The sequence below is a fragment of the Dromaius novaehollandiae genome, chromosome 27, assembly GCF_036370855.1.
Source record: "Dromaius novaehollandiae isolate bDroNov1 chromosome 27, bDroNov1.hap1, whole genome shotgun sequence".
NCBI classification, from domain to species: Eukaryota; Metazoa; Chordata; class Aves; order Casuariiformes; family Dromaiidae; genus Dromaius; species Dromaius novaehollandiae.
The window spans coordinates 7,303,265-7,327,245 of record NC_088124.1 but is presented as its reverse complement, the minus strand read 5'-3'; the positions used below and the strand labels follow the sequence as shown (position 1 = coordinate 7,327,245).

The following is a 23,981-nucleotide window of genomic DNA, read 5'->3' as shown; positions in this document are numbered from 1 at the left end:
CACGGTACATTTTTCTTTATTTATTTTGAATTAATGCAACAACAAAGCCTGTCTCGGTCTGTCTGGGTCTCTGGACAGCTGCCTATGTTGTATCAGGCATGACAAACCAAACAGAAAGAAGAAGGGTTCCCCCTCGCATTATTCTGAAATGCTATTGCAAACATTAGCAGTAATTTGGTGTCTGGGACTTGCATTGTAGAGAACAGATATTAAACTAACACCCTGATTAATGCAATTACAGAGGAAGAAAAAAACAGCAGCGTGCTCCATGGCTACAGTATATCATCTCCGGTGTCTGGAGCGGTGTCAGACAGCCCAGGCTGCACTGCCGCTTTCACCACGTGTGGGGCTTGGTTATGGTTACGTGGGCTAGATTACGGGGCAGAGAGGAAAATGCCACCAATGTCAGCGGAGTCCTCCCAGCCTTAGGCGAGGATAACAAGATCAGGATCTGGTCCAGAGCGTGCAAACTTCCTGGGATCCCATCTGGGTTAAAAACAGTGAATCAAATGGCAGGGAGGACTTTATATGAACATTGAGTTCTAATTTCCAGATGGTGACACTGGTTCAAGATCTTGGAGATGGGGGAAAGATGACTCTCACAGCAATTATTTTACCTAAATGAAAGAATAAAGCCAGTTTTGGGGGACTGTTGTCTTTCTCTGTAATTGTCAACAGCTCTTATATGACTTGAGAATTTTATTTACCGGGATAGGAAAATGAGCCCACGGTGAGTGTGTCCATGAGCAGGAAGGGGGCCGTGGAGTGACAGGAGTCTTGCAACGGCATTCGGGACCCATGACTAGCCTTAAGGGAAGCTGGATGTCAGCAGCGGCACTGGAGCGGTACCTGGCATGGTCTGAACAGCAACGAGACACGTTCCCAGGAACGAAGGCCCAGGACACCGTCAGGCTTCCGCCAGCCTCGGCTCTCCGGCGCAGCAGGCACAGAGCATCAGCAGATGCCCAGCAGCAAGGGCAACGGGGTGCAGCGCTGGGGGATCGCCACGCGCTCTGGCACAGCTGCAATCTGTCCACCGCCAGGAAAGTCCTGCTGCTCCTGGCTCTGCGGAGCATGGAAGGTTCCTGTCCCTGTGGGATCAGCGCTGTGCTGCACCGCTCCACGTCCCGGCTGCTGCAACAGCAACGCTCACCAGCCGAGTCCACAGCAGAGCACCACCAAAGCTACCGCGTGACCTGTGGGCAAAGGAGAGAAGTGTCAGGCAGGCACTTGCCACTGTTCAGCTATCAGGGCGAGCTAGAGCTTCCTTCACGCTCGGGTTATTGCTCACACAGCTCTAAGAAAGGTGTGTCTCACCTCTGGCCAATGTCCTGAACTGCTTCCTCTACAACGTCCAGTATTTTGGACAGCGCTTTGCAAGATACAGGAATTTAAGTCACTGTTTCCTTCCGTATTTGCCAATGTTTCTGATACTTGTTGCAACTGCTTTGTGCTCTGGCTCTGTCCATCACCCAGCACAACATCTGGATTAAGTGCTAGTTCAGCGTAAAAGAATGAAGTTACAGTAACAATTACAATAGCTAAGCCTTACAATACACCCATGCTACTGCAAGAAGAACGCAAACCCGCGGCGTGAGGGGCTGGCGGCACTGTACACGTTCGTGACGGAGCAGAAAGTTTTCTCTTTTACTGCTGCAGAAGTGAGCGGTCCCGACTGCACCTTGGAGAGCGCACGGGACCCAGGGCTGTCTCTGATGCTGCACAATTTGTGGTCACTCTCTGTGTGCGGATGCTCCCAGCCCACACCCCCACACCAGGCTACAGGATGCCCTGGGAATTGTATACTGTAATCCCGTACTGTTATTTTCTTAAAATCTCATGACTTAGAATATTCTGTGTCACGGCTTTCAGTCGCTCCAAGTTGGTGATGTGTTTTGCATGGATTAGTTCTAGTCCCATGACAGCTAAATCCCTTCCCTGCTGAGCAAATAATTTGTCACAAAATTCTTCAGAGAGCCACATTCTCCCTTTTCCACTAATGGATTACGCATGGAGACATCATGCTCCCCTCTCGTTTATTTGTTGTTTGAAATGATTTTCCCGAAGAAGTCCGTTTGGTATCTTCTTTGCTAATGGAAACGGTCAATCTGCTTGCAGTGGGCAAGTTATCTAACACATCCAGCTGATTCTCCCACTTGTGAATTTTCAGCAAACAGTCCCAGCAGATGCAAACACAATTTGCTCTTTGCATTTGTTTGATGGGATGCTTGTTCCAAATTTAAGCTTATAGATTATTTGTGAACTCCTTGTTTGGCTACAGCTTCTCTTTTGGGCTCTATTTGCACTGAGCAACTGAGAGGTGCCTCAAACTTTCTGGAAATCCAGCCCCTTTCAGGGTTTAGTGCTTAACAGGGCATTAAAAGTCACTAGTCATTCTGAAAACATAGGTCTGAGTTTTTAAGACGCAGCCTCCCTGAGGAGACGGGCAAAAAAGCCAAAAAAGGATGTTAAGAGGATTGCCATAAAGGAGATCAGGGCTGCCGGAAGGGGAGAAGAGCAGAAGCTCTGGCCTCTTGCAGACTGGAACAGTCCCAGTAGGAACCCAGGGTCAGCAAAGCCTCAGACGCTTTGAGTTACATTATCAACTGGGGGGAAGAATTAATTAAGAAGTATAAAGAAGGGAAAAAGAAGACGAGCTAAAAGTAGTGCTGCAATTACTGGTCAGTGATGGATGCCAGGCGAGAGGAACCTTTTCTGACACCCATAAAAACATCTGAGCATGAAAATGCTTTTTGTGTACAAAAATAATAGTGATAATGAAAAAAATCCCCACATCACTTTTTTAATGCGATAATTTTACAGCAGGGTATGTGGGGTGAGAAGAGCTAAAGCATACGGAATAATTACACTCAACTGTATGAACAATGATTACAAAATTATGCAACTGATTAACCATGACATATATATAATTACTAATGAGTTTGATAAAATTTTAATTATACCTTGTTCTTTGGGGCATTCAGCAAGCCATGAAAATAATAATCATGTAGCTCTCTGTCACAGATGACTGCTTCAGATGGGGAAGCAGTGACATCCCAGAAAGCCTCAATGGATCCAGGGCTGTGCCAGAAGGCTGGGACAAGGAGCCCGCTGCTCCAGGGAGCAGCTGGGAGACGGTGAGCCAAGAGCTCCCAGGCCGACACCAGCCCTGGGACTGACTCAGTGTTCGTGCTGTCCTCGCTGCCATGGGCGAGCTCCTTCCCACTCCACCTCCCTGCACAGCCGGCACGTGGACACCCAGGTTGCTCCCTCCGCTGGGTTTGGCACAACCGCAGCAAATTGCACGTGCCCTGGAGAAGCCAGAGCTCTCCTCTTCCTCCCTGTGAACTCTCTGGGGCATGTTCCTGGGTTTCAAAGCAAAAGTCTGATTGCCCCAGGCTGGGGAAAGGGCAGCGAGGTGTCCCCGTCTCCCCAGCATGCTGCCAGTCTGAGCCCAGTGCTCGCTGGCCCTCCGGCTCCGCTCCAGCTCCTCACGCCCCACGGCACAGCCGCCCACAAGGGACCGCGACACGGAAATACCTTGGTCGTCTTCACTTTGTTGCCACTACTGCAGCTCCAGCCGGAGAGGTCCGGCAGGACCTTGCACTCCTCGCCTTCGAGGCAGGGCTCCATCTGGCACCACCACTTCTGGAGCACGATGGAGGCTGGAAGGAGAGGAGGGATGTGTCAGGAGCAGCCGAAACCACCCGCGGGCAGGGAGGGACGACACAGGCGGTCTGGGCACCGGGAGCAGGCGCAGCCACCCTGCGACAGAGGAGCCGAGCCGGGAAAGCCATCAGCCTGGTGGGGTTTGGGGAAGCCCTCGGCCCCCATGCACAGCACACCCAGACACACACTTCGCCGTCCGAGCCGCCTCCGCCGTGCCACAACAGGAGGTGCCTCCCTTCCGCCTCCGGCACGCTCCGGGTGGGAACGCCACCCATTTTGCAAATCTGTGGAAAACAAGGATCTCTGCTTGTCAGCTAGATGACCTAATTTGTCCCAGTTTCTCCACTTGCCTCTGAGGTGCCCTGTTTTCTTGCACTATCCCGAGCTAAAAGCCTGCTATCAGCCCTGTCCTCATTCTGGACAACAGCAGGGAAAACAGCTTTGTTCACTAACCTACTTCAGGCTCCACTTACCAAGGCAAAGTGACTGTCTATTAGTACCTGACTTTGTTAAACTCTTGTAATTTATGCCTACAATGTGCATAACTACAGGGGGCTTCTCCATATTTGGGAAAGACAACACAAAAGCTGCTCAGGACAGAAAACCTTCCCTGAGAATTAACCCAGTCGTTTCTTGGTGTTGTGCACAAATGCATTCACATGATGTAGGCTCTCAAGTGAATCAATAATGCACTGGCAGAAGCTTCCAGCTGCTTCTGGTGGCTCTACTGTGAGGACCACATGATGACATTCAATAAAATATATATGGCTTGAGTTTTGCTTAGTACTCTCCATAAATGGTGCTGCCTCGTTGGAGTCATGTCCGTGCCTGCAGCTGCAGCACCATGGCAAGCTGGACGCGCAGAGACCAATGCTGCAAGGTCCAGCTCTAGCGGAGCAACACGGCAGGGCTCTGCACAACAACATCGGGGAGGAGCTCGAGCCCCCGAAGCTCCATAATGTGCCTGTGCACATGCAGCCTCTGGGCTGCACAGGGTAGAATAATGCAGCTACATCAAAGGAGAAATCAAAAACGCTGGTTCCCCCCCTCTGCTCCATTGCAGGAGCTCTCACTTGGAGCCCAGGTTGGAGAGTTTCATCCTATCCATGCAGAGAAATCCAGCCAGGGCCCCTGGGCAGAAGTCCTCCCTTAGTCCCAGGTATATGAAAACTGCACTGGCCTGATCAAATGGGAAAATACAGTCAGCAGGGAGCACAGGTGTGAGGCTTGCCGACTGCTGGGTACTCACCATCCACGCACGACGGGGCTGCCCGCGTCGTCCCCGCCACCTGCCCTGGGAAGCAGGAACATTTCACCGTCTGGGAGCGCTCCTCAATCTTGTTCTTATTGCAGCATCGGTGAGCTGCAATGACTTCACACGTGCCCGGCTCTATGTGCACTGCAGGAGGGGAAACGACCACGGTTACAGGGGGCTGCCCCGGGGCCCCCAGCCACGTCCTGGCCCGGAAGCCCCCCGAGCGGGGCCGGGCAGCGGAGAGCTGTGGCTCTGCCAGCCCAAGCACAGGGGCCTAGGGCAGCGCGTGCTGTGGCCGATGGCCCGGGTGGAGGCAGGGCTTGGGCAGAGCTGTCCTGCGCCCCAGGAACTTCACCAGGCCCCAAGGCTGCTGCGCACACACATACGGGCCAGTCCAGCCCCTCCCCACCCATCTGTAACGAGGAAGAACAGTGGTCCTGCTCCAGACACCCTGCCGTGCAGGCTTATGGTCCTAACAGCCCTCATGCCCATCCCGCTGAGCAAAATTAACAGCCTTTTGCATGGCCAAGGGAAGCGGTTTATTGAAATGAATGAGCACATTAGTTAATTGGAGCTGATAATGAGATGCTACACGAGGGGGATGGTGCCTTGTGTTGCCTTTGGCTTCAAACAGAGTAATGCCACCTCTGACCCCAGCCCCAGCCATAGCTGAAAGGGATGCTCCCGCCCGATCATCACACTCCATCCGCTGCAAGGGGAAGGGAGTACCAGGAGTGCATTTCCACCCTGCAGCGACACAGAAATGTCATGGTCTTCATCAGAAATCCAGGCTAATCTGCAGTTCCCCCATCCCAGTGCCATTAAAATATTAAGGAAGAAAGAAAAACTGATGTGCTGGCTTATCACCTCTGGGATCTGGGCTTAGAATCTAGTTAGCATCACAAATCAATGAATTTCGTTGGCTAATGGCCCACACAACCACAATACAAATTAGCCAAATGAGGCTGCATAGACTTTATTCCCAAGACCTGGGAGCGTGTGATCCCTGCAGGTCTTGCTTAACGAGCACCGGAGGAGCGAGCGCAGAGCTGCACACTGAGGCCTCCCATGTGCTGCTGGGAACAGTCTTTGATTTACGCAGTAAGCAGCAGTCAGGCTGCTAGGAGCACACGGAAGCCGTGTTCCTACAGCGCACCAGCCCAAAACACGTGCAGGCAGGCAGGCACGCACCGCGCGGTCGCAGCCAACCGCCTGGTTTCTGCCCTTGCTCTCCACTCAAGGCCATGCACGAGTCCTCTGCCAACCCCCACAGCAGCACCAGCCACAGCAGCAGGAGCCCTGAGGGCACCTTCGGCAGCGATCGGGGGAGAAGCTTGACAAAAGGTGCAAATGCGAGGAGCGAGGCTGAGGCGGCGGGCGCTCTGGGTGCTCTGCCGCTGGCGGTACTCCCGCGAGGGACGAGCCCGCGCTCGGCCCCTTTGGCAGTGCCTCCCAGCTCTGCTGTCGCTGGAGAGCCCATCGCGCACAGGGCCAGGGAAACGCTGACCCTTATGCTCATCGCCGAGTTATCACATAGGCAACAGGCTGCCAAACCAACTGGCAATGCATGGAGATGCAGCTTACGGCCCCAAATTTACTGCTGCGCTGAGCCTACAAACACAAGAGCAGCAAGTTAAGCACAAGACCTCTGAGCCTCCTAGGCCTGCAGGCTGCTTTAGCGGCAGCAAGGCGGGATGCGCAGTTTTGGTGCCTTTCCCGGCTCTTCCAGGACATGGCTCCTGGGAAGCAGCTACCTGCCTGGCGAGGTCCTGCACAGTCCAACAGCCAAACCGTCCGCGCTGCAGATCCCAGGGAGCACGTTCGCTCTTGAACTCGCTAAAGCATGCGGGCCCAGGGAAGCAGTGCCGCGGTTTTCTGCTGGTTTAACTCCTGTTCATTTCTGCTACAATTTCCATAAGAAGGAAAACGGAGAGAACGGCTGAAGCCCTGCCTGTGTCATGGCAAACGCCTGTGGGTCCCCAAAGAGAGGTATCGAACACTCACGCTCGCTAGGAAAGACCTCCTGCTTTTCAGAAGCTCTCAGAAACCAGCCTCTTAATCTCCTGAAGTGAAAGCTCAGGGAATGGGATCTCTCCTCAGCCTCAAGGGGGAAAGCCCTCTGCCTTGCAACAACATTTTCACCTCGCTGTTGGGAAACGCCAGCACAAACGCAACCTCCCCGCTTGCCTGGCACGGCGCAGCAGTGCCTGCCTGCAGGCTTGGCTCAGCTCTGCGCCGCTGAACCTCGTCCCTGCCTCCGAACCTGCTACTTACATCTGCATGGCGCAGCCCCGGTCATTTGGGGGCTGCTCCAGGAGCTTGTCCTCAGGGCTTCTCCGATGCCTCAAAACCAGCAACGCCAGGAGACAGTGGAGGCAGCCAGGCTGCAGAGCTGGAGGCTGCCAGCAAGGCGGGAGCCTGGGGCCCCGCTGGCTCTGACTTGCAGAAGGACGGCCGTGCCGAAGAGCTAATTCCCCTCCTCAGCCACCACAGGTCTCCCACCACTGCCAGCTGGTCAGCAATTACCGCGACGGGAAGGGGAAGGTATCAAATATTTATATCCCCCTTATTCCTGGAATGTGTCCGCACTGAGTCACGGAGGAGCTGCACAAACGGCGCCTTGGAGCCGGTCGCTCACAGAGGCGATGCTGCGTCGCTGCCGTTCATACCAACCAACCACCCCCGAGCCCGGACGACATTTCACAGTTTTTTTGCTAACTTCCACTTGCTGCCAAAAGAGCCAAGAACACTGCATCCTGCCTCACTGTCCAAAGCAGTTATTCTCCCCTGTTCCCGCAGCACCTCGGCACCTACCGAGGGGTGAAACGAGGGCAGGACTCAAGGACTGAACCAGGATGCACTCACCAGCGGTGCCACCAGACCAGGACCAGGGGCAGGCTGACATCTGCTTTCGTGCAGAAAATCGGTGCTGTGGGGAGCACGGACAGGAGGAAGAGCACGCTGCGACCCTCGGGACTCTGCGGATTTCAGAGCCACCTAACGCCACGTCCCTCCCTGCTGCGGTCCTCCCCCTGCCATGCCCGTGACGGTGGCCAGTCCCACACCTGCGTCCTTGAGGAACCAGGGGCTGGGCTCTACAGGCCGGCGTGCCCCGCGCCGGCTGGCACGCAGGCAGGATGGGCTGTGCGATTACTACGGCTTTTATTTGGCTTTATTTATTGTTATTTCACGGTCATTTTCTGTTAATGAACCATTGCTTTCATATCTGCCCATAATAATTACACAATTACCTATCCTGGAAGCATTTTGTAACAGCATCTCTGGCTATAAATTTTATCCTCCCTTCTAAATGCCATCATAATTCAGTTTTAATGAAGGTTCCCACTCTCTCTGAATGTAGAGATGATAGACTCTGGTCAAAGCGAAAAGGAAAGCAACTCATTACAGAACAAACGTGGCTGTTTTGCCTTGTTTTTCATGGTTAACGGGATTTTCCATATAATCTGAGAAATAAGCAGAGGTCCTTGGGTTTGGCTAACCATAAACATGAGCACAGATTTGTGCTGCAGGGCGAGCCCACCGCAACACCGCGTCCACCCTCGTGCCTTGCTCCCACACGAACGAAGGCCCGAGGCGGTGGCTGATGCAGCATCCTGGGAGACCTGGCCTCGTCGGGTATTTTGCACCAGCCCAAACTCCCACTCATTTGAGTTCTCCCCACTTCTCTCCCTCTCCTGCCCCGCACGCCCGCCGCATGGTCCAGCAGCGTGGAGAGTCGCTTACCCCAGCTGCAGGTCACGCCCTGCCTGAACAAGTGATTTTATAACCTTCAACTTCGGTGCTCACACACATTTGTGATTTTGACTCATTTTTATAGAAGTCTCTCTATAAAGCTTCATTAGCAGAGCTCTTCCCAAGAGGAAGGCCCAGACGATCCCCTCTGCTCCCTTTCACTTCAGCTCTCTGGCTTCTCATTTTCAGCTAATTTAAAAAGATTCAGCAGAGGGAGAGCAAGGCAGAACTGAGAAATCACTCATTAGAGCCATTCAATAAGAGTTCACTAACATGCCAAAACCCTTTTAATTTCCTCAAAAAGGTGCAGCAGGGAGATAAAGAAAAATTAGATTCTCCTCCCTGTTACTGCTGCTGCCTGAACCCAGCAACCGCGACAACAACTGCGGGTTGAAGGACTCGGCGCCTCAGGGCAGGGTCGGCCCCCGCCGCCTCCGCGTGCGCCGCGCTCCCCGCGTTGGGCTGCGTTGCTGGGCGAGGGCCCTGTGCAACGACGCTTTTCCCATGCTGACATTTCGGTCTCTGTGTCCTGCAAAGAGAGGCCCCCACGCGCCTTTGCCACCGCTGCCTGCCCAGCGGCGAGGCCCGCGCCTGTAAGCCCTGCGCCAACAGGCACACGGCCCGGGGCCCGTTGTTCTGTTCCAGCGGGCGCCTGGGCAGCATCTGCGCAAGTCGTGCCCAGCGACTGCTGCAGGAGTTTGCAGACTGCAAGTGCGCGGATGCAAGAAACGAGCTCCCACCGGAGCAGGCTGACGCAGTCCCGACTCCAGCTAGCGCTTGCCTCTTCCCTTGCCTGGAGGGCAGGTTATAATGTAAGTGGGAGTGTCCACAGCCCCGGGCACGCCATGGGGCGAAGATAAAATCCATCTCAGACAAGAGATGCTCTTACTAATAAGCCGGTGCTTTGTGCTCCAGCCCTGCTGGATTCAGCTACAGGCTGTAATTAGCCCAGCTGCGCCAGAGGTGCACGTCTGCCATTGTGTGGAGTGCGGAGGGTGACTGCCATCCGCACAGCAGAAATGTTCAGAAAGCCCTTTGTTTTCCCTCAAAAGCATACAGCTTTCCTTTGAGCCAGTCAGAGCACAGGCATCTGCTGATAAATGGGGTCAGGCAGCAAACTACAGTGCCAGGAGCTGCTGCCTCCTTGCCCCAGGAAGAGCTGACTACGAGGAGCACCTCGCAGGGGGGCTGACAGCCCATCATCCACAGCAGTGCCGCTCCTCGCTCACGCACTTGCCTCTGCTCCCGAGCTCAGACCTGAACTGCTCATCAAAGAACCGCCAACGTGCCACGGAGGTCAGGCAGCCTCCAGGCACCAGCCCCTGCAGCCGCCCAGGGCCACGCACAGCCCTGCCTCTCCCTCGCATCCCCGCAGCAACCGCTCCGCGGGCAGAGCCGGGGCAGCAGCACGCGGCCCTGGGGCCGGGCCCTCCCTCGGGCTGTGAAAGCCTTTCGTCTGCCTGTGGGTGGTTTGAGCATCCCGATATCCTGTCCTGGGAAGCAACGACGCAGGAAGCTCGCCCCAGGCCTCTCTCCGGTGCAGACCTCTCCACGCACCACGTCCCCCGCTCCAGCCGGGAGCACAGCAGCAGGGCACGGCGCGTTGCCTTCCCGTAAGTAATTGCTCCCGATAAAGCTGCGGGCTGTGTTCGAACGTAGCGGGGGGATTAAGGAGGCGGAGGCAGCTTTCCCTTTGGAAAAGGGAAATCTCTCTGCACCGGCACGGCAGCCTGTCTGCACTCTCCTAGAGCACCTCGGGAGTCTCGTTAGGGCTGACGGTCTGGGACCAGGGCTCGCTGCTGAGCCGCAGCCCAGGATGCCAGCGAGCCGCTTGGCTGTTCCCTCGTTGTGGGAAAAGGGATTAACAGCACCGTGCCGCGGCAGGGGCCACGCTGCACCGCACAGCGTGCCGCTGAGCAGCTCCGTGCTACGCTGGTCTTTTATGTCACCCATCCAGGCAGAAAGAGCTGCAAGTCTGAGAATAAGTGCAGGGAGAATGTCAGGATTCGCTGGAGCTCCCTGCAGGTGCTTCCCTTTTTCCCTGAACGGCAGGAAACTTCATATTAGATACAACTGAAAAATGCAAATCAGATGGTGTGTTTAACACCGAGAGTAGGAAACCCTCCGAGAGCCTGGGACAAATTCCAGAGCTGCTGGCATGCTTTTCCCTCCAATTTAACTGTTATTTCCCCACTGGAACCCTTTTAAAAAATCTTATCTCATGGAACCATAAAGACATTGTAAAAGCACCAGGCTTTGAATCCTGCATGTAAAAATAAAATAAAAATGCTGTCCTACTCTGGCTGACCTTTAAATGAGCAGCAGAACATGCTTTTTATTGCATAACCTGAAATGACATATTTTGTCTGTCTCAGGGAGGTGTGGGCACTGCTCTGCTTGTTCAGCATAAAATACTGCTGTTTCCTGGTGGAAAGTTGTAAAATGAAGAGAAGCTGAACACGTTACAACTGCCAGGCAATGCCGAAACCCTCCACTCCACAACGCCTTCCTCCTGGGCAGCAAAGCGCCATTGAACTGGTCTAGAGCATCCTCCAAAAGACTGCGCAACACCTCGGGAAACCAGCGGAAACCTGGAAGGCAGCACCTGGGTCCAGTCCCCACAAGGAGACGGGGACCCGGAGCTTTCTCGGCTGCTCAGGTGAGCTCTGTCTCGGAGACAGCACAGCCTCATGGAGCTTGCAGTTTTGCCACGAGCCACTTCTCACCTTTGTGCCTCCTTCCCCACCTCTGTCTCTGCTCCTTAGGGAAAGCCTTCCTCCCCTCGAAGGAGGGGAGCCCCGCGCAGCCCACGCTGCAGCGACGTGAGCTATCTGTACACCGTACCCAGCAAGAACTCTACTACTAATACTCACTAAATAATTAAAGGCTTAAAATCACTACTGCCTTAGACACATGTATTATTTAAAATGGTTTTGGAGAGAAGTAGACCTGTTTTTATTGCCCATTATCAGTGCATGTCAGCAGGGCTTTTTTACTGCATTGTCGAATCAAAACTTCAGCTCACACTATGTTCCCCTTCGCCATATGTGCAAGCTCCTTCGTAAACGTCTCTTCCAAATCCGACCACTTTAAATTTGCAAGCAGAAAAAAACCACAAATGCATGGACAGTGTTGAGAATAGCTTAAACTGTTCTGCCGTTGTGTGTCAGAGAGAAACCTATATGGAAATACTACAGCTAGAGGATAGAGCTACGATCAAGCAATCTGCCTTCTTGTGTGATACGAGGCACAGACCTGCTGCTTCCCACACACTCAACCGCAGCTTCTGCCTGATCTAGAGAAGATGGTTCAGAAAAATGTTCTGTCTTGATTTAAAGGCTGCACATCACCTCCCTAGGCAAAGAGGGGAATTTGCAGAAGCATCTCACAAATAAAAGCCACCTAGCTACTGTGCTCACTCCAAACAATGACATGCTGGTCAGTAAATCTCTCTTTGAGATAATCAGAAATCAGTGCTCTTCATTCATTCAGAGAACCCCATTTCCCAATAGCAAATCCTAGCTGTCAAAATGTCTTTACTTCTGCTCCGTGTTGAGTGATGAATGTGAACAAAGGCAAAGGTTGCACTCTGATAATCGGCATTAGAGGGGTTTATCTGAAGATGCTGGACCATCTTTGTAGGAGCTACATCCAGACAAGCAAGTCTTGCTCATCAGGTAAAGCTCACCAAGTTATATGGGAGACTACATTGCTGGTGAATCATTCTTCACCAAGGAGTTTCCTATTCCATTTCCAAATGACTTAATCTCAGCACTTGATTCATGTGGCTATTTAAATCCAACCACATAAACCAGGAAGCACTGCTCTGCTTCGACACATTAGCATTCTCCACGTGTTGGGTGAACTAAGTGATTAGATCTTATTTCCAAAGCCATATGTTTAAAATGTATTGTTTTCCTGGAAGGCTAACAAAGAGGATCTGCATGCATTCTTTCTTTTTAAGAAATTCATGCGTTTGGGGATCTGAAATCTTGTGGCCACATAGTCACAATTAAATGCTATGTTTCATTTTTAAGTTCCACACCTGGTTTTAACTGTGAATAAATGCAATGGTATAAAGGGCCAAAAGCATTGCATGTCTATATCCTTTTATGCATTTAATTCATCAGCGTCTCTGAGAGTCATAGTCAGGCATTAAGGGTGCAGCTATCCTGTTTCACACCTCTAGGTCATTTCCACTTGCAGAAATATGACTGCAGGTTTTCTAGGGGAAAAAACGTCATCACAACTGAGAACAAGACCTTATGAAAGTATGTTTCAAACATAACCTTTGCTAAAAACTGTCCCAAGTGAAGCAGAAGCACAAGCAGACAACAGGAAAATAAAACCCACAAACTTCACCAAGCAGCCTAAAAAATCCTGTTTTGAGCAAATGGAGACACAGCCTAGGAAAATAAGAAATAGACAGTGCAAATACGCAAAATTCTTACAATATAGGAAGTGCAGAAAGCAAGCTTGTTAATGCAGAGACACAGAGTAGGGTCAAACCTTTAAGTATTTGCTCCTACTATGGCCTCTTTGCTGCAGGTTAGAATTTGCTTGAATAAGAAGCACAAGATTTGGTCCACTGTGGAATACTCTGTGTGAGTGAAAAAACCCTCCTCTCTCCCTGTGAACACATGAATACATAAGCATGTCTTTTTACGTTCGGAGTGAGACTTATACATAATTCACACCCCACACATACACTTGGGCATCTGCACTTTTAAACCCAGATGAGCCTCTGCTTTGTTAATTCCAGGTCCGACTCTTCCCAGAAGGGGGACAGCTCCTGGCCTCCAGGTTTTCAAGTCAAGGAGAGTCGGACCAAAGCAACAGTTTGTGTGAGCGTCCCCCAGCCACGCTCCACCAGTGCATGGGCAGCGATACTGGACTGAACGAGATGCTAACGTGAAACCTCCCCAGCACTGTCTAACCAAACAGACACATCTGCAAACACTGCAAATCTCCGATCTATCCCAGCGAGCTCCCATCGGCTTAAAGGTTCATCTGATACAAATATCCCTGTAGCCAGGGCAGCATTTTCAGTAAAGGCTTCACTCCAAGCACTCCCACGCAAGATGGCACATGGATCACCCAGGTAGTCCGCCTGCATCCTGGGAAGTCCTGAGCTCGCGCCAAAAATAATTCCAGAGATGACTGAGGAGTTTTATATTTCATGCACCTGTTACAGGTTGGAAAGAGGGTAAAGCAGGTAACTGCTGACTAGCTAGTTGACAGAGTCACTCCGGAAGATATGTTTTGGTTTTAAGCAATGAGGATGGGGATTATAGGATTAGAACTGCTTTAACTGTCAGGGAAAAATGACAGAAATAGGACAGGGGTTAGGTGTGGGGTCAGGCAGTAGCAAGAACATTCTCAAATTAACCCTTAAATCTCCTCTTTTCTAAACACAGACTACATTCGAGCATCTTGATGGAAACCCCTGAAGAGGGTTAAAGTTCTGGCACTCTTTCAGGGGTAAGGCCTGGTCCGAGGCCTACATAACTCCGCACCCTTTTTCTCTTTCAGCTCAGACCGCGGTTGCTTTGCTCAGCTCAAAGCCGAGTGCAATCGGAGCTGTGCCCTGAGAGCTGGCCAGCAAGAGAAGCACGGTTGCACCGGCAGTGTGCAAGGGGAGAGCCCTGGCCAGCAAACCACCCTCCCAGCCCCGGCGCCAGCGTGGTCCGCCCAGCTCACGGATTAAATACGAGTTTCCCTACCTGAATGGCTTCTGTGGTGGGTGGAGGCCAGCGTCAGTCTTCCCCACAGCGTGGTAAGGCAGAGAGTGAGCACCAAAACCCATTTGCTCAAGCTTTGTAAGTCTCTCTCACTCATTCTACCAAAAACAAAAAGAGAAAGAGAGATGCACGGAGGAAGGGGGGCTGCGAAGTGAGGTGCAAGGGGCAGCGCGCACGCACACTGCTGAATGCAGCATTTCAGCTCCCTAACGCGCACTGCGACGGGACCGAGGGCCCTGCCACGACTGCGGCCCCGGGGCAGGCGCAGGCGCACACGCAGCGAGCACGTGTGTGCCCTGGGGTTCACCGCCACACAGATTTCCCAAGCAGCGTGGCCCGTTCAGGCAGGTCAGAAATCACGTCACACCAAGAGCAGCAGAGAGAGACGTTTACCTCTTACTGGGGTTTCGCAGCTAACACCTGTGCATCTGCCGGCCTCCGAGAGATCAGGTCTTTACGCAGAAGGGCAAACATCAGTGCACCTGAAAGAGGAGAGAGAAACAACGCTCGGATAACAGTACCTGCTGGAAGGGCTGCACCCGAGAGGTCGGAAACGCGGAGCTCCCCGGGAGCGGTGGGGAAGGACCCCGAGCCTCAGCGGGCTCCCGCGCAGGGGCAGCATTTCCACACCGACCGAGCCAGGACACTGGGGAAGGTACAGAGGTGCGCAGGAGCGGATCGGGCAGCAAAGCACGTGTCTGCACACACGCGTGAGCATGCACCACGCGCCAAAGTCTCTCCAGTAACTGCATCCATAACCATGGTTGCCTGTTTTACACCAGTGTGACCCCACCTGCTTTGGTTACTCCTGACTTAGAACAGAAACAGGCCCATTAAATTAGGTATTAACTGCAGATCAGAAATACTAACTATGGACCAAAAGCATCCGAGAAGAGCAAGAGTGTATTAACAGTGAATCGTTTCCACACTCTCCACAGCAGGGTTACGTACTCTCGTTGCCCCTCATGTCAGAGAGGTCCCTCGAAGGGAGCTAAGCTTGGTTCTCGCAGGCTGGGCACTCTGCACACCACGCTGACACAGAGACCGACCAGCAGCCATCCCGCGGGGACACCGGCTCCGAGAGGCAAGCACCACTACTGCCATTTACACACGGGGAGCGGAGGAGCGGGCTAGCCGCTTGTCCAGGTGGACACACACTGCCCAGGTCAGGGCCGGAAACCGAATCCAGGTGTCCCAGAGCAAAAAATACCTTCTTCTAGCACTGGTTTTCCTTTCAATACATCTGCAAAAATCTGTAAAACCACACAGACACAAAACTGTGTCCGCTATCTTTGCATACACGTGCTCCTCCAACAACAAGACTTGGCATTTAGCTCTCCCCTGCTTGTCTTCCCGGTTAAACGGCGCCGTGGGAAACGCAGCCTGCCAGGAGCAGTGCCGCTCTCCCGGGGCCGCTCCCCGGGGCCAGCCGCTCCGCAAGCGCAGCCACGTCCCGGCGAGCGGGCGCCTGCGGAAGAGCCCCGGCCGGCACGGAGAGGAGACTGCGCCGAGACCCAGCAGAGTGGTTGCTATTCATATTAGTGCAACCTGCCCTATTCTGTCTGGCAGCTGGAGGCTTCCAGGCAGACTCGAGTAGCAGCTGAAACTCTAAATTTACAAATTGCTCTCAAGTGTCATTAATGGGAAGTGAGTTGTTGCAACCAAATTGTATTTAAAATAAGGCACTAATTCAGAACGCTACTCGTGCTACCAACAGCACGGGGGCTGGATCAGGGCGCCGTTACCGCTCCACATGCCAGGAAGGATGTACATGCCAGCAAAGGAGGGCAGCAGTCGCGGCACTGGGGCGAACGGCTGGAACACGCTCCCCGGCAAAGACGCCCCTCTCCCACCTCCGCACAGAGGGCGTGGGGCCCCAGACAGCCGCAGCACCGGCCTCGCCAGCGCGCCGAGCGACCTCCTGCTCCCTTTCAGGAGCCACCTCCTAATCCTTCTTCGTGACCGGCGACTGGAAACGGATATGCTCCAGCCAGGGAGGCCGGCAGGGACTCGAGCACCACTCCTCTACTTCCAGGGCTGTGCCCGGACCACAGCAACACCTTTTTCTTTCGACTAAATGGAAGTTAGTACTGAGTATTTGGATTACGTTGTGTCCATGCAAGGAAAAAATTGTAGCAGTCACTCTATTACCTCTCTCCAGACCTTGTTTTGCTCTTGGCTGAGTTCTCTGCTCTGCTAGCCAAGAGCCCATGATAAGCAGCCTGCCTGCCCCTCTCCTACCTGCACATCCAAGCACCCCGCAGAGCAAAAACCCACCTTCCTCGTGCATGCAGACGCTGAGATAAAAGGGAACGAGGGAGCAACTTCAGAAGCAGCGCTACGGACAGAGGAGCTCGGAGCTGGAGGGACCTAATCCTTTGAAATTCTGATCCAAAGCCCCACAGCAAAGCCGGGGCCAGGACTTGGCTGCCCAGTGCCCAGGCTGGGCACGTACCGATCAGGCTACGTAGCACCGCCGGCCGCAGCCCCCGACGCCCCCTCCTCGGAGCAGCGGCACCACGGCCCTGCGCCCGGCGGGGAGCTTCACCGCACCGGGCGCTCGTCACCTCGTCCCACCGGGCTCCTCGGAGCATCCCGGACATCAACGCACGGAGCAGCAGCAGCGGCGCGAGGCATCGGCCAGGCAGCGGGAGACGAGCTGGGGCCACTTGGAGAAGCGATCTTTAATTTTCAACAATCTTCCAAATTACGCTCTGTTTTGAATCAGACACACTGAAACATACTCACATAATGAAGTGCCAGAACAGAAAACGCTGACATTTTTAAACAAAACAAAGTGATCTGAGGTGGTAAAAGGGCATTTCTTGTTTTGAAGCATTTCAAAACGAATTGTTCTGTTTTAAATTGACATTTCAAAATGAAAAATGTTTCATTCCAAAATGCTTATTTAAAATGATATTTTCCATTTTGATTCTCCCAGCTGGAAGAAAAAACAGAAAATGTCACCAAAAATGTTGACATTCACCCAGAAAAATGACAAAAACACATATTTTATGCAAGAAAAGAATTCATAGGCAAAAAAAATTTCCCACTTGATGCTGTGGGATAGCCAGCGCAGTCAGGAACACTGCGAAGCAGCGCCCAGGGAGGGCACACGCACGCCGGCACCCAGGTCTCACCGCCGGGGCCGCGGCGCATCGCTGTGCCGCTGCCGGATACGCAGCAAGCGGGGCAGCCCGGGGTGCGGAGCGGGGAACGCGGCAGGGAAGCTGCCCAGCCCTCGCGGCCTCTTCGACCGCAGCCAACGCCCGACGCCACGCGCCAGCGCGGGAGGCACGTGCTGCCGGCGGCCCTGCGGCCACGGGTGCAAGCAGGCGGTAGCGAGCGGCAAATGGTGCCGAGAGCCCGCCCCGAGCCACGGCAGCGCGAGGACGAATTAGACTGGTTTAATTTGCAGGAAAACAATCCCTGCTTGAAACGGGCACGAGCTGATGTGACAAGGCCGTGCTCACTCCCCTGCGTAAAGACGCGTTCAGGCAATCTGCAGAGCGCTGGTGGGGCCGTCAGCAGATCTGCTCTGCAAGAAGTTCCCTCAAAGAGCGGCTCTTCACGCAGCGGCCTGCACTGTAATAGTCCCCTCAGAGATGTCACAGCCTGGCATGCAGATATCGACACCGGCTTAAAACGTGTGCTATTTCCTCAATGAAGAAGTAAGCTGCCCTCTCCAAACAGCTCAGCCCTTCATGCAAATCCACGGAGCCCCCGGGCAGTGCGTGCACCAGCACTTCGGCACTGCAGCGAGCCGGGAACGAGGGCCCGGGCCAGAAAGGAGGGCAAGATGCCTCCTGCACACACCCACACCCACCGCGACGGATCTGCTCTCCCGCTCCCGCGGCTTGGCCCCACGCGCCAGCAGCGCCTGTCCCCAGGGGCATCCTCCCTGCACGTCGCCCTCGCAGGCTGGGCTCGGGGAAGGCACCGCAGCCGGGACCAGATCAGCACGGCCAACACGGGGAGGCTCTGCCTGCTGGCGCGAGACCTGCTTCTAAATGTTTTTTGGGCCAAATCTCTCTTGGCTGAGCCAAAAAGCAAGCGCACCTCTCACCTCCTCCATACCATGCAGGACACACTTCCAGCGCTCACTATATTTAGCCCAGAAGGGCTGGGCTGTTTGCTATGGCTACGAAAGCATAAATAAGTCACAGAGGTATCAATAATGCAGCCCACGCTGTCCACGCCACACTCAAAGGGAAGCTGTTGTGCTGTACTGCAGAAGCAGAGTGGGCGACCGCATAACTTCAGAGAGCTGACGTGGGCGTTTGAAGAAGCACAAGGTCTAAAAAGCCACGATCCCCTTGAGCAGGCAGCAGGCTCCAGCCCCGTGGCGCTGGGGAGCTGCTGCTCCTCCTTGGACCCACCCGGTACACGTACTCAGCGCTCTCGCTCATGCACAAATTCCCGCTAGAAAACACAGCTTCACAGAAATTGGTATTTTGACAGCTTTCAACACCCATCATCATAAGACTCAAACTAAAAATGTTTGGTCTGACTTGAAATTTTTCAGTCTGGAATGTCATTTTGAAATGAAGCGTGGTGTTCCGGCATGTCAAAGCACTTAATTTTAACTGAAAATATTGGCACTTTGCATCCTGTTACCTTCTGTTTGGAATTTTGTGGAATCTTTCATTAACGTTTTTTGTTAGTTGCTACTCTGCCTTTCTGTTCCGAGCCGGGACATGGAGTAACTGCAAAGCACCTGAATCTCTGAAGGCGAATCTCCGATCGCAGCCAGGGCGGCCGAGACGAGCGCTCCTCCGACGGTGTCCGTGCCTGTCCCCACACGCACGCGCACAGGCCCCGCGCGCTCTCATTGCTCCGGAGCGCAGGAGAGGTGGGTCACACCGCAGGACAAGCGTCCCTGCCACGAAACAACCAAAAACAGTGCTAGTTCCGGGTAGGCCACCCGCCAGGGCCTTGGTCCCCGTCTCCCCTCCGCAGAGGATGCTTCCAGCAGCGAGAGGGCAGGGACGCGGACTGCTGCTTGGGCACCTAGCCATCCACACGGTGCAAACGCCTGGACGAGCCACCGGGGATCAGGCCCTGGTCGTGCAAGAAACACCCAACGCAAAGCACGTGCGGCCAGAGCAGACCGAGACGGGGAGCAGGAGCCAACCGTCCTCGGCAGAAAGAGCAGGGAGACACATGGACATCTCCTCTCCGTGTCAGCACAGAGCCCCAGCTCTCCCGAGCATCACACCGCTCTCACACCTCTGCCCTTCGTACAGCAATTTTAATTTTTTAACACACTTGTTAAATACAGCACAGAGCTACGTGCGACGAAGTGCTAGCAGAGTTAGCAGAGGTTAATCATGAGCAGCCACGAGGCTGATCTCACGCTAAAGTGTAGCTATCATTTTTCCAAAATCGTAGGATCTGGTACCTAGGGGCTTTTTCTCCCTTTGTGTTAAAGCCACATGCAAAACCGTGAACCTCCAGCCAGGACGGCTCCATCTGTAACTCCATTTGGAAGGCAGCCTGACGCCCCACGGTGTTAATGAGGGACTTTCTGTCATGCCAAATTATGCTCAGAGTTTGCAAGTCTGGAGCATTATTTGCAATGGTCTGTATGAGCTGGATAATTGTACTTAGCAAAATTCCCCCTCCAAAAAAACAGAAAGCAGTGGGGGAGGCTGGCATATTCGCAGCTTCTCAATGCTAAATAACACAAGCACTCTCCAGTCCAGCTCCAGCACTATCAACCTTTATGCACATGCATCCCAGTAGTTTTGCTCGCCCTCTGAAAGCTATTTTAACACTCCTGCTATCTCAGCACATCTCAGAACTTCAGCATTTTTGCTCGGTGTAAAAAGAGCTGCACCCACCAGCTCGAGAAAGCACAGTCCGGGGTCCACACCACCAGGCAGCCCAGCCACAGAGGAGGAAAGCAAACTTTTACAAAGCCCAGAGGAACAAAAATATTTCCATAATTGTTGCAGGAGACGCTGCGGTGCCCACTGGAGGCGGTGATTTTATTTTAATATTCCCTGAAAAGTCAGACCATCGCAGCAATGCCCCGGTAGGTGGGAATGCAGGACAACTGCAAACTTCAGGGAACAGATTAGCCCGTAGCCATTTTCCAAGCAGGACAACGTGCAAGGATATGTAGACCCCATCAATAAAATCATATGGGGCGGTGGACAGTGCATCACCCGCCGCACGGTTACCTGGCAAACCTCACGACAGCAGTGGCCGACTCAAACCTCCCTCGTAGGAGAGGGAGGACTGGACCCCCAGACCACCACCCTCCCGCTCCGCGCTCTCAGCCGACACTCCTGGGTGAAGCTGTCCTCTCCCCTGCCCCGGAGCAAGGCTCCACGGGCCGCACAAGCAGCTGCAGCAGCACTGAAAGGCCGCAGAGTCTCCAGAGAAGCTGAAACCTCCTCAAAAGCCTTGAGCGATCATGAAAACGAGCAATGAGACACCTCCACAGTCCCTGGGGACAGCACAGCACGGGCTCCAGCTCTGCTACTGCTGCCTCCAGATCAGCGAGGCAGGCTTGGCAGGGAGGACATCACCCTTCTCACCTGAGACCGGGAAACCACCCCAGCGCCGGATCCTCTGCCGCAGCAGGCGAGGAAATGCTCAGACCTGCACGGGCTGCGGGGTCTGGGCCCAGGAGCTCCGGGCTGTTCTGCTGCTGCCCATCCTGGGAGGAAGCTGCAAGCTCCAGAAGCGGCTAGGAGGTCCCCGGAGAGGCCGATCAGCAAGACGCTCCCATCCTCCGAACACAGACCGACGGCAACAGCAGCAACCTCCACGCCAACAGCTGAGGGTGCATCAGTGCAAGCCACCGGACCGGCTAACCACTAGCTCCCTCCACAGCACTGACGATCCTTAATTACAGGCAAAGCCGAGGAGTCAGAGCTACGTGAGCCACCGCCGCAGCCGCGCCGGGGCTGAGCACCCGGGAGGGCTGGCCGCTCAGCCGGCGCTGCGCTGACTGACGGCGTTGGCAGGGCAGCTGCTGCCTCCCGTCGCTCTGCGCTCGCGGCGTCCCCCAGCCCGGCGTGGGCGGCCGGCGGCCGCGGCTCCGCTCCGGAGGAAACCCCACGGCGGGCGACCGCGTGCGGCCATCTCCCCCGGGGGTCGAGGCCGAGCCGGGCCCTTCCGCACGCCTCCGTTAGCGCCCAGCACTCTCGCTCGGGGCTCACGGCCGCCCAGCCCCGCGGGCCCGGTGGCGTCCGGCGGGCCGGGACGAGGCGCGTGCTCCGGGCAGGCCGCAGGCCAGGCGCAGGCGGGCAGGGCGCTCCTTCCCCGCGCGCTCCTGCTCTCCCCAGGCTGATTTATTCCCAGCTCCTTGCTCATCCCCTCAGCCTGCACTGCCTCCCTCCCGCCCAGGTAAGCGGAGGGCTGTGAACTCGAACTCAGCCCAGGCGCGGGCCCGACTCCTGCTCTGCTGCTCCCTCTCCCCGCAGGCAGCTCTGCCCCAGGCCCGCCCGCTCGCCGGGGCCCAAGGCCACCAGCGACCCCCCGCCGCGTCGCCGGAGCAAGGCGCGGCGCTCAGCAGCCCCGGCACCACGGCGGGAGCCCCGGGCCGCACGGCCCGGCCAGGGCGGCTCTGCAGCGGGCCCTCGAGGTGCCCTCCTCGCCCCTCTCCGCAGCGGGACCGCGGCGACCGGGCGGCGCTCCGGCCTGCCGGGCCGGTTCGGCGGGACACTGGTGCCCCGGTCCCGCTCCAGCCCCCCGGCGCGGAGGGGCTGGCGCAGGGCGGGGAGAGGAGGACTCGCGCCCGCGGGCCCCCCGAGCGGAGACCCCGCCGGCCCGGGGCCCCAGGCGGGGGGGGGGGTCCTGCCTCTCCCCCGCGGAACGAGGCGGGAGTCCGGCACCGCGGGGCCCCCGCACCGCCCCGCCCCGCCTGCCCCGGCCCACGGCGGGGGCGGCCGCGAGGGGAGCGGGACCTGCCCGGGGCAGGCAGCGGCTCCCCGCACGGCGGTGCCGGCGGCGGTAACTTCCCTCGCGCCCCGGGGAGCAGCGCGGGGACCCGGCCGGCCGGCAGCGCCTCGCCGCCCTCCCCTCCCCTCCCCTCGCCTCGCCTCCCCTCGCCTCGCCTCGCCTCGCCTCAGCGCGCCCCGGCCGCCCCGCGCCGCCCGCCCCGAACTCCCGCCGCGCCGGGCCGGGCCGGGCCGGGCCGCACGTACCTGTTGGCGCCCCGCGCGCGGGCTGTGGCGCCGCCGCCCATGGCCGCTGCGGCCCCCTGGCATCGCGGCGGCACCGCGCTCGGCTCCGCCCGGCTCGGCTCGGCTCGGCTCGGCGGGGCTCCGCTCGCCTCAGCGGGGCGGGCGGCGGCGGGGGCGCGGGCCGTCCCGGCGCGAAGGGGCGCAGCGCCGCCTGCCGGCCGCAGCGGCCGCGCCCGGTTCACCTCAGAGCGCGCCGCCCCGCGCGACGGGCGACCCGCAGCGGCCGCGGCCCGGAGCCGCCCGAACGCGGCCCCCAGAGCGGCTCCCGGGCGGGCCGAGCCCCCCCGTTCCCCCGGGACGCCTCTCCGCGAGCCCCCGCGGCGGCCAGCGCCAGGCCCGGGCCGAGCCCCGGCCCCCGGCAGAGCCCACGCGTGGGCAGCCCGCCCGCACGCCCCGGCCCGGCCCCGGCCCCGGCCCCGGCCCCGGCCCCGGCCCACCAGGGCCTTGAGGCCGCACACGGCCCCTCCCCACCAGGCCGCGCCGCGCCGCGGCCAGCGGCCCACCCGACCCCCCCCGGCAGCTCATCACCCCCCCGGTTTACACAGCCCCACACTATCCCCATTCTTACCAGGGAAACAGGCTCCCTCACTGCCCCCCCCCCCACACACACACACCCTGCTCCACCGGGTGCACTGGGGAGGTTTCTCCCCTTTGTCCACCCCCAGCAGAAGCCCGAACTTCTCTTTAATCTTGGCTCAATTTATCATATGTTAAGTTGCAGTTAATCAGACTTGGTTGCTCAAAGAGAAAAAGCTCTACAAGATTAACCCAAACCCCAGAAACAGCATGTTAAGGAAGCACAAGCATCCTCTTCTCCAGATCAGAGGGTTTTAAATAATAAAGGCAAAAATCAATATGAAACTAGATTAAATCTGCTGTTCATATTCATCAGGTAATTTGATAGAGAGTCCACAAACTCATGTCTATTGCTGTAGTGAAAAGTAAATACAAGCATATTACTTTCCAGATCACAAAGTTTTAATAGAAGCAATCAAGAGCAAATGCAATCAAAAATACCTTTCACATCAGCCAAATTCCAATTAAATTAGGCCAGATTATTCAATAAGGAAGCTTACAAAATCAAGGTCTTTATTGATGTAATGGTATAGAAAATGCAAACATGTTGCTTTCCAGATCACAGCACTTCAACACAGAAGAAAAGATTAAGTAAAACTGATTTCATTTAAATTCCAGTGAAAGTGAATATAGCAGTTTCCCCTATACCCCTCCTCCCAGCTTCTTACTTGTTAGATTTCCCAGCAACAGTCTTCTACATTGTTCTCTTTCCTGGATGTGACTTCAAATAGTCCATAGTTTTATCATGGAAAACAAAGACTTCTTCACATCCGTAACAAGTTTGGCAAG

At 55.5% G+C, this 23,981-nt stretch overlaps 1 protein-coding gene across 3 annotated transcripts; it reads right to left on the bottom strand.

Moving 5' to 3' along the window:
- On the bottom strand, nt 1-22,782 carry TAFA3 (TAFA chemokine like family member 3). Of its 3 annotated transcripts, none has more exons than XM_064498029.1 (6): nt 22,578-22,772; nt 14,812-14,900; nt 14,401-14,516; nt 4,919-5,068; nt 3,541-3,665; nt 1-1,196 (listed from the first exon to the last, which is right to left on the bottom strand). In XM_064498029.1, the coding sequence occupies exons 3-6, from the start codon at nt 14,513-14,515 to the stop codon at nt 1,185-1,187; spliced, it is 402 nt and encodes a 133-aa protein (XP_064354099.1). In that variant the 5' UTR covers nt 14,516; nt 14,812-14,900; nt 22,578-22,772; the 3' UTR covers nt 1-1,184. The 3 variants fall into 3 exon arrangements, with proteins under 3 accessions (XP_064354099.1, XP_064354098.1, XP_064354097.1); XM_064498028.1 differs by lacking the exon at nt 1-1,196 and adding an exon at nt 1,204-1,496 and having other exon boundaries at nt 22,578-22,777; XM_064498027.1 differs by lacking the exon at nt 1-1,196 and adding an exon at nt 1,506-3,365 and having other exon boundaries at nt 22,578-22,782.
- Nucleotides 22,783-23,981: the final 1,199 nt, after the last annotated feature.

Coding starts and splice junctions, on each gene's coding strand:
- TAFA3 (XM_064498027.1), bottom strand. CDS start 14,515: ATGAGTGAGAGAGACTTACAAAGCTTGAGCAAATGGGTTTTGGTGCTC. Junction 3,666..4,918: donor AGCCCCGTCGTGCGTGGATG/GTGAGTACCCAG, acceptor CTCTCCTTCCAG/CCTCCATCGTGCTCCAGAAG. Junction 3,366..3,540: donor ACAAAGTGAAGACGACCAAG/GTATTTCCGTGT, acceptor TTTGAAACCCAG/GAACATGCCCCAGAGAGTTC.